The sequence below is a fragment of the Lissotriton vulgaris genome, chromosome 1_1, assembly GCF_964263255.1.
Source record: "Lissotriton vulgaris chromosome 1_1, aLisVul1.2, whole genome shotgun sequence".
Taxonomy (NCBI): Eukaryota; Metazoa; Chordata; class Amphibia; order Caudata; family Salamandridae; genus Lissotriton; species Lissotriton vulgaris.
Genome location: NC_141685.1, coordinates 746214647 through 746224671, shown reverse-complemented (window position 1 = coordinate 746224671; position 10025 = coordinate 746214647). Strand labels below are relative to the sequence as shown.

At 44.1% G+C, this 10025-nt stretch overlaps 1 protein-coding gene across 1 annotated transcript; it reads right to left on the bottom strand.

The window, feature by feature from the left end:
* Nucleotides 1-1689: 1689 nt before the first annotated feature.
* Nucleotides 1690-9641, bottom strand: LOC147747753 (uncharacterized). The gene is made up of 4 exons (XM_086936357.1): nucleotides 8870-9641; nucleotides 8457-8563; nucleotides 2768-2992; nucleotides 1690-1840 (listed from the first exon to the last, which is right to left on the bottom strand). Exons 1-4 carry the CDS (start codon nucleotides 9639-9641, stop codon nucleotides 1691-1693), a joined length of 1254 nt encoding a protein of 417 aa, XP_086792483.1. The 3' UTR covers nucleotide 1690.
* Nucleotides 9642-10025: the final 384 nt, after the last annotated feature.

The following is a 10025-nucleotide window of genomic DNA, read 5'->3' as shown; positions in this document are numbered from 1 at the left end:
TTATTGCCACTTTAGCGACAGTTTTCTGCAGCTAAACCGGCGATAATTTTCACGCTGTTCTTGATAATATGCCGCTAAGTGCATATAGGGAAAAATAGATCTTCTTTTCTAAACTCCAGATCTATATACGTTGGGGAAAAAAAAGAAATATATATATATGTATATACATATATGTGTGTAAAATAATATATCTCTTTAAACTCGTCTCACACCACTGGAATTCCGTTTTCCAAAGAGACAAGGCGCACCCAGTATCGTGCTGAATCTTTATTGATTTTTCTCGCCCAGCACCGCCGCCATGACGCGTTTCGGTCCCAACTCGGACCTTGATCACATATATATATATATATTATGAACTGGAGAATTCCAATAGAAGCCCATGTTCATACCAGAACATGGACTTCTATTAGGTACATATATGTGGACTTAGGCAGAGAAAATCTATACTTACTTTTCATTATTTTGTCTACATTCTTAGTGTCCCACGATTATTTGTATTCAGTATTCAGGATGCATGCCTAATTATAGTCCACGTGGAAAGTGTGAGGCTGTCATCCCCCATAATCCTTGCAACAAAGCACTTGGCATCTATCAGCTTATAGATGTCCACCAGCAGTGATGTCCTCCTCTCATTATGGATGATCAAGTCAGCTTTTGATGCAGCACAACCTTTTTAGCATGTTAAATAGGTAGCTGACTAAGCCATACAGTACATGACCCATAGAAGATCGCGGGAAAGGTGTGAAAATTGAAAAATAACCTGCAAGATTAGGCAGAAAGGATGTTATGTTTGTTGTACCACTTTCTAGATCTCTCTATAGTTCTAGTATGTTTCCTCGGCTGTCCAGGCACCTCTCGACACTTTGTCCTAGGACATGGTTTCAGAGCTTCAAAAAGGCTTTAAAAGGAAAGCTAGTTGGCAAAAAGCTGGGGCTCAGGCTACTCAGATTGTTGATGGAAGCTGTGAGCACAAGGTTGTAATATTGAATAATTATAGTCATCTCAAGCCCTCTACAATGTTTAGTATAACCAATGGCTCTTTTTTTCAGTTCACTGGAATAACCATTGCTACCCAATAGTTTTTTGTGTGCTCTTGAAGAAACTACCTTCAGAAAAGACTTCACGATGGTCCTCGTTGCATATCTTAATGTTCTTCTCTGTCTGGCAAACAGATCGTACACCTATTTGAGATTCCTCAGCTTTGCACTGATCCACTTTGCAGCTGATAGATGCAGGTAAAGCCAACTATCTTTTTTTATTCCATCAAATTCGGTTTAATCAAATTATAGTCTATATCTTTCTGATGCATGATGTTAAGGACCTCAATACTGGCATGTTCAAAATATGATTTTAAGAGATCTTGTTAGTCCCTGCAGCCCTCGAGTCGCTTTCAAACATCGCGGAGCACCCATCTCAGGTATTCAATCAGAGTTCATTCTAAATGAATGAGTTAAACAGGAAACGCAATCCTCTGTACATTCTCTGGTACACCAGTCACTCACCTACACGATCTAAACACACTATTGGACCTGACGTTCATCAGTCCTTTTGGCAACTGTGCAGATCATGTAGCTCTCTTGTGATATCTCCTTCAGGTGAAGAGCATCAACTCTGCCATGCAGGATGGAGTAAAAAGTATTTTGGGATGGCTGAAAAGATCTTTAAATGAAAGTAGTGGAGCCAGAAAAGACTACAAAAAGCATACAGATGACAAACTAGACCAATAATTCTGATCCATGTGTAGGTCAGAGTCCTTAAGGCTCAAGCCGCTGAGAGGCAGTAGTTCTATGTCAGCAGGAGATGAGATTTCCACCTCTGCCCAATTGTGATCCACTTCCTCCTGCAAAGAGAAATCAAGATAGAAAAGGATTATACTGGGGGTAAAATAACAAGCCTTGGCTATGGAAAGGGGACTACGACTGGTACAGGGTGGGGCTTCTTTGGTGAATCAATGTGTGAGTATGCCTGGGTTAGGGAGGATGTACAGGACTGTATGGCATGGAGGCAAATGTGCGCTAAAAAAGAGAGCAAGGAATTCCAAGTATAAGTTACATTCTACACGACAAGCTGTGTATATGTGTCGGAGTGAAGGCCAAGAATAAATTAACTTGAAGATTGCGTTGCCCTCTCACCACAGTAGATGGGGGTTTCACCAGTACAGGTTTAGAACAATCTATGGTTTCTTAATAAACTCTTACTCCATTTACCAAAGGGTTTGTTTGGTAACAGTCCTTGGTGGTCCATGTGGAATTGAGCCTATTATGATACTTAGCACTTTGTGAGGGTCTGTTTTCAATATTACCCTAGAGTTAGAGTAGTGTAGACTGCAAATCAATGAAGCAATAGTGTGATATCATCACAGGCGAATGGGGGTCTTGTGCTGGGAGAACACAGGAACCTCTAAACTGGCACTTTGTTCTAAAAGTACATGAAAGTGTTTGATGTCCCACATGAGCCCTGATTTATCTTGCAGGGAAAAAGTGTTATGTTTTAGGTGAGGTCCTGCTTTAAGAGGTAGTCAAAGGGTGTAAGCTGGGGCTCTGCTTTAGGAATAGGTGGCTGCATGTGCACTCTAAGGAAAGGCCTTGACTTTAGGTGAGCGCCTGTGACGTTTTAGCAGAGACTCTGCTCTAGGAGTAGTTAGAAGCAAGAGTGTGTGATCTCTGACCTGGTGGTTTTTGTGGATGAGGATGAATTAATGTGGCCATTATGCTGATTTTCTGTACTGTGACCAAGTGAATTTTGTCTCGGTTGGTTATTACTTTACCTGACAGGGCTTCAGCACAGCAAAGCTCTGGTGTCTCCAGTCAATCACTTGGCCGTTATTGCCCTGAAGATGCAGGTCTTCTATGAATGACACGTGAGATGAACCGTGGCAGGGTAAGGTAAGTCGCTGAGAGGTGCGGCGGCTGAACAGGCGAAGAAACCTGAGCTGAACTGGGCCAAGACCAGGATACATCAGGTAGGAGAAATGATCACTGCTGTTAGTCAGCTGCAAATGTAAACACAACAAAACACACATATCACCATAGAGGCACTTTTAGGTCAAAGAGATGAAGGACAAATATTTATCTTCTTTTTGGCTGACTGCAGTGTGTTCCTGCTCTTCCTCCTACACAACTACACAGTTCATTACTGTTTCCGAGGACAAATTCAAACAAGTTTGACAAGGCATAATATGCAGAATTCCTGCAAGCAATATTACAGATTCTTGTTTTCTAAGAATATATCTTGAATACGTTTTGGTTCAAATAGTGAATTTTTCGCCAATCATGATGAAGTGAATCAAGCCAGGATAGAAGACAGGATTGAATCTATATTTTTTCAGAATTGTAAGCATCATGTTCTGATGGATATTTCTTCCCACAGATATGTCATATTTTCAATATCTCCCAGCCACCAGAGTGAATCAAGAAAACTATTCAATAGCTTTCCCAGTGCCACCAGGTGGGACTACGCGAGTCTAGTTATGACTCTGCCCACCCATTATGTGCAAGTGCTAATCTGGAGCTCTTCTTCTGTATTTACTAAATGTCCTCGTTTCTCCTACAGTAGCCGTCCGCTTCTAAGGTCTCAAAGTTTAAACTCTGCCACTGATGGCAGAAGATGTCTTTGTCCAGCTGCCATCTGCATGTGGTAACAGGCTTTCAACCTATCCTTTGGCCTGAGACTCCTCAACATCCATCCAAAGTCCATCAGCGAGTGGAAATCCAAAATATTTCTGGCTTGAGTATGTGTCATTTGTGTTCTGGTATGTTTAATTAATGAGATTAAAGCGAGTGTGTGACCAGCTGTTAGTAGGTTTTGTGGGGGTCAAGAAAGACAAAGGGATGACCAAGTTTACTATTTCACGCTGGGCTACCCTTTATATAAAGATCTGCTATATACAACATAACTATAAAACTCCCTCCACTGACATTCACCTTCCCTTTATGATGGCAGTGGCTGCATCTATTGCATGTGCCAGCGGCTCCTATTTGCAGGGTGGCCACTTGGAGCCAGATGTGCGACCCTTTTTTGCGCTCGTGAACACGAGATCTGCCCATTTGCGATCGCAAAAAAATGGTCCTGGCATGTACAAACGAGATTTTGCGAGTCACTGACTCGCAAAATAGCATGTGCGACTCTCGCTAATATGAAGGGGCGTCCCTTCCTAATAGCAAGTCTCAATTCCATGTACTATTGTTTTGCGAGTGCATTGCAGACCGCAAAACACTTGCAGTTTACCACCTACTATAGGTAGGCAGTAAACCACTCGCAAACACGAAGGGGTCCACAGGGGACCCCGTCCTCTTTGTGAGTGTGTGCAAAAATATTTTTCAAGAGCAGGCAGTGGTCCACTGCCTTCCCATAAAAAATGAAACTGAAAAGTTAAATTTTTCTTTTTTAAATGCATCCTGTTTTCCTTTAAGGAAAAGGGGCCGCATTAAAAAACAAACCAGCTTTATTTAAAAAGCAGTCATAGACATGGTGGTCTGCTGGCCTCAGCAGGCCACTATCCCTGGGAGTGCTAGCCATTCCCAATGGGGTTGCAAACCGCACTTGCTTCAAGAATATTGATGAGGCACGCAATTTGCCATTCCCATGGGGAATCGCGAACAGTGTCTGAGACACTGTTGTACATTCACTTTAGTGATCCTCAAATTGCGATCGCAATTTGAAGCAATTTACGACTCGCAAAATTAAACGGTTGAACATCTGGCCCGAGTCCTCTATATACGTTTGCTAAACTTTACTGTCTGGCAGATCAGGTGTGCAGTGATGGATAATACTCAAGAGTGAATCTATATGATTCCCCACACCCTTTGTTCGACTGATATGCAATTTTAAAACTTTTTCAGATTTTCCTTATAGCATCATGGTATAGATCGATACACAGCAGTTCTATTAATTTTTTGAATTTTCAAAACTGCCTTTGTGGTGGAAATTACTCCAACCCATAGTTGCAAAGGAGGGTTGGGAAGTCTGTTTACATAGTTTTACCCAAACAGGGTGGTCCTAGATCCTTCTATTTTGCAAAAGAGGGTGGGGACAGGGACTCTGCAAGCTAACGCAGTGGTCGCAGCCTTGGCTCCAGAGAAATGAGTGTGCAAGCCCACAGGTTGTTGCTTCTTGACCAATGTATAGCAAACCTTTATGCAGAGAACTATCCATCATGAGATGGCCCTTTTATGCACAGCCTTTCCTTTCTTTGCCATGACATACCCAACAAAGAGTTAATTGTCCACCCAAAACTCTTTAGGATGGTCCATGTAGAACAATGATGCTCGTTTTGGGTTCAGGCATTGGAGTCTTTCCCCTTCTTTAGAAGGGTGAGGTGGAGCAAAGAAGGCAGGCAGGGTGATATTTTGACCCACATGAAATGGTGTCCCTACTTTCAGAGAAATGAGGCATGAGTTCTCAGTTTGTTTGAATAGAATGCTTTCTAGTGAGGGTTCGCAGACACAGTTTTCTGACCCTCCCATCCAATGTTATGGCCACTAAAAAAAACATGTTAGTGGTGAGTAAATGAAGTGGACAGTTGTGTAGAGGCTTGAAGTGTGCACACAATAGAAAGGTCAAGATCGATTGAGTTCCCACTGGGCCATAATTAATAGCTTTTGTTGGTATAGGTGTTGGTCCCCTTAGAAAACAAGTCACAATGCGTGTCTTGAACAAAGAAGGTTGGACTGCAACCACAAGAAAGCCAAATAGCTGGAAGATAACCTGGACAGTGCCCCAAGAAGAGTCCTGCTGGGCCAGAGAAAGAATAAAAAACAAAACCTGGAATATGGACAGAGAAAGAGGGTCAATAATCTTGAAGGCACGCCCTGTCACAGATTTTTCCCAATGGCAGACACATACCATCTGGATTGAGGGATGCCTTGTTGACAGAATAACATTGCAGACTTTAAGGGAAAGCTCAAAAAATGTCAACTGTTGCCGCTCACTCTCCAGGCATGAAGGTGGAGCGTGCGCATGTTTGGGTGCAATACCCTGTTCTTCAGTAGCAACAGAATATCCTCCCAAAGGGGAAACCTGATCGGGGGGTGCTGATGCTCATGCTCTGGAGTTTGGATGACAAACTCTTTGTGCCCAATCCGAAGCCACAAAAATGACTAGAGCCCGCTTGTTCCTGATCTTCTTGTGAACTCTGGGCAGGAGTGGTATCGGTGGAAAGCTGTACAGGAAGCCTGCGCTCCACTCGAAATGAAAAGTACCTCTGATCGAGAGCCATCTTAGAAACCCCAGCATGCAGAACTGCTGACATTGTGTGTTTTTGAAAGTGGTTAGCATATCTAAACAAGGTTCTCCCCATTCTCAGAAGAGACCTTGCACCACCTACGGATAGAGATGCCTTTCATGATCCCCTAGGAATCGACAGCTGAGTTCTTCCGCTCTGACATTCAGAGAACCCTCCAGGTCTTGAACCACCAGGGAAATGCTCTGATGTTCCAGCCAAGTCCAGATACACCTGGCCTCTTGACGCAGGGTCCACAACCCCAACCTGCCCTGTTTGTTGAGGATCGGAATGTGAAAGTAGGTGTTCTTCAAGTCCAGCACTACCATCCAGTCCCCCGGGTCGAAAGCAGACTGAACCTGAGCAAACGTAAGCTTCTTAAACTTGTACTTCTTCAGGGAGAGGTTGAGAGGGTACATGTCTAGAATAGGGTAGAGGCTTCCATCCTTTTTGGGCATCAGAAAGTAGCAGAAATAGCAACAACCTACATCTGATGCTGGCACCCTCACAATTACTCCTTTGGCCAAAAGAGGCAGAACTTCTTGGCGGAGCAAGGGGAGATGGCCCTCTGTCAGCCAGTCATGAGAAGGTGGCATAGGTGGCGGGGTTTCCAGAATGGGGATGGAGTAACGCAGCTGGAAGATTTGGTGTACCCCCTTGTCAGATGTTATAACTGCCAGTGGGGCAGGTGATGGAAAATCTTGCCTCCCTCTGGGTGCCCATTCTGGTATGAGGGCAATCTAAATGGGTTTAGAGGCTGCTGCTGCCGGGGAGTCCCAGGTGATCTGTTGGAACCACGTTCATGGCCATAAAAAGGCTGGTAAGCCTGTTGGCCTTTGTGACTGGCTGGGTAAGGACATGGTTGGTACCCTTACCATAGCTGTGGAAAAGGCAAAAGGCAGGCTGGGGTTGGCAAGGGCCATGGATTGACCCAAAGACCTGGCCATAGCCCTACTGTCTTTCTAGCGTTCCAGCACTGAGTTTTTGTTATCTCTAAAAAGGAGAGAGCCTTCAACGGGCATGCCCTTGAGGGAAACCTTGACATCCCATGATAAGCCAGTGGTTCTCTACTGGGTGTAGTGCCTGAGTACCACCAACAATGCAATCACTCTGTCTAGTGAGTCAATCGTATCAAGCCCGTATGGTATGGTGAACTTTGTTGCATCTCGCCCATCAGTAATAGCTTGGGTGAGTATGGCTCGGAACTCCTCCGAGTCTATAGGCAGCACTTGTGCAACCGAATCCCACACAGTGTATTTGTATCAACCCAAAATGCACGCAGTGTTCACTGACCGCAGTGATAGTCTGGTGGAAGAGAAGAACCTCTTGCCAAAGGTAGCTAGCCTTTTAGGCTGCCCATCTGGTGGAGTGGTAGGGAATGGTCTTGGGAGCTTCCACATGACCGAGATCTTGAACATTATGGATTTATCCAATGTCAAGGAGCTTTAACAAAAGTACCTTAGGATTCATGGTGCCATAGTCCTCGCAGGTCTTGAAGTGATCGTCCTGCTCCAAGCAACACAGACAACCAAGTGAGGGTCTGTCACAGACATCTGCCTGTGACAGGCACCACAGGACTTTTTAAGGAACATCCCTTGTACACCAGGAGACCAATCTAGTTGATGGCATGGAAAGAAAATAACTGATGTGGGGTGGCTTCTGTAGAGGCAAAGCGCACGTGACAACCGAAGTGGATGATGCCGACGTGGAGCCAAAGGAGTTACCTGCCTGCGCGCAGAGGTACTGCTCAAGATTTTCCTGATCCAGTTTAATGCCTGGGAATATTCTAAGGTAAGGAATCTGCTACTAGAATTCTCTATCACATAGACTGGATTAGAGAGGTTTCAGAAAATAATGCAGGTGGTGGGCAAAAAGAGATCCAGCCAAAGGAGATCCAGCCAAAGAATCAGAGAAACATAGAAGGTGATATTTATAGTTTATCAGGTGCATACCAGATATTATTATATGAGTGTATCACTGGAGATCAAGGACATGATTATAACCAAGGGAGTAGTGTTTTTAAAACAATGTATGACTGATCTAAAGGAGCTCAATATATTATTGCTGAAAGCAGATCTGAGGAGTTTGCTCTGGGCAATTGTACAGAGGTGAGATCAACAGAGTAAAGCCATAGTTTATCAGTAAGTTTTATCAGTAAATAGGCATTACTAAAATGCATGCTCAACAGACTACACATGTTATTATAGATAGCCTGGAGGGGGATTGAAACACTCACCTGGGATGAAAGTGGAGTCAAGCAGGTGGCACCACCAGCAGTGAAGTTGCACAGCACTCTCAGTGAATCGAACGGAGCACCTTGGTTCGGGTCGATAAAGTAGTAGCCTGTGGGATACTTAGAATTAGGCAAGAAGCAGCATAGCCCACCACATCCTAGTGAGCTGTTCTTCATCCTTCCACATGCAGGTATTGCGCACATACACACAGGGCAAACAAATGCAAACACACCCAGGTGTAAAGGGAAGAAAAGGACAAGTAGTATCAAGGGACAGAGCAGGTGAGAAAGAAAGTTACAGGTAGATGTGAGTCACCTCTCACTTGAGGTGGACTCATAGTTACACAGGGTGAAATCACAATCACAGTTCTCGTGCACTCGATCAACCCATAAATGTCTTAACATTTCTGATATACCATCTGTTAAGTTCACGTTGGTTAGCCGAAGCTCAGCGCACGTGGTGGCTGGGTTTTCCTTTGTTCCTAAGGAGAGCCACAACAAAGGAAAGGATGCCTGATCCATCTTCGGTGAGGAATGATTGGTTGAGGCTGGACTCATTGATGAAAATGTCCCCTGTGATGGCCTCTCACGTGGTTGTTTGTGCTGTACTCCTCTACTTTGGAGTTTCTCCATTGGTGTTGTTGCCCTTCTTTTACTTGGGATTTGGAGACGGTTCACTATGTGTATTGATCTCATACCAGGTACTGTCTTCTTTTCTTGCCAGTAAGTTGATATCTTCCTCTGTTTAGATACTTTTCTTTGCAGTAGCTTCGGGACAGATTGCTTCACTTGTGTAACCTCCATTTGTACCAGTCTCGAACCAGGTTTGTTCATGACTACTGACCCCTGCCTTGGGATGGATCCTTTTCTCTGTGCTGTGTTTTTCCTTTGTGCTGGCTTTTGCATGGAATTCCTCTTCTGGGCAGACTCTGCTTTATTTCTTGAGGTTTCCCTCAGAGGTGTTTGTTGGGTTAATTTAGACTGCAGCATAAGATCCTTCACCTTTTTGGGATCTGAAAAAGATTTTCTATTTGGTATTGACTCTTTGTTTTGCACTCTGGATTTACTTCTAACTTCTGATTCCCTTGTCCGTGCTGGTTCCTTAGTGGGTTTCTTACTCCCTGAAACACCTTTCTGTAATGTTGTCCTGAACATGCGCTCCTCTTTTGGCATCAACCTTGACTTCATCTTTTCCTACAATAGAAACGGCAGAATTGATCATTTTCCGGACCACAGTAAAAAATGCTCTGCACATGCGGGCACTCTACCCCACCCATGCTCGTGAACTAATTTACCAATCCCAAATTCTCCCCATAGACTAGCCAAAATGAAGCAGGAATCACTAAACACTACCTTTTGTTGTCCTGTCTGCCGTCCTTCTCCTGGAGCACCTGGTTGCCCGGGAGGACCCTGTAGGAACCAAATAAAAAGTTTTATCACCAAGAATCCAGTAGCTAGGAAGATTTTGTGGGTTTCTCACTTTAGGTGATATCAGTCCAGGTCTCATGAATATAGTACCACGGTGCTTCAAGCTGGGGTAAGGGCGCACACAACACTCAACAAATAACAAGA

What these genes read in the sequence shown, in the direction of transcription:
- LOC147747753 (XM_086936357.1), bottom strand. Translation starts at nt 9,641, where the DNA reads ATGAAGTCAAGGTTGATGCCAAAAGAGGAGCGCATGTTCAGGACAACA. An exon ending in CAACGTGAACTTAACAGATG is followed by an intron (nt 8,564 to 8,869) that starts GTATATCAGAAA and finishes AGTATCCCACAG; the next exon opens with GCTACTACTTTATCGACCCG. An exon ending in TGACTCCACTTTCATCCCAG is followed by an intron (nt 2,993 to 8,456) that starts GTGAGTGTTTCA and finishes TTACATTTGCAG; the next exon opens with CTGACTAACAGCAGTGATCA.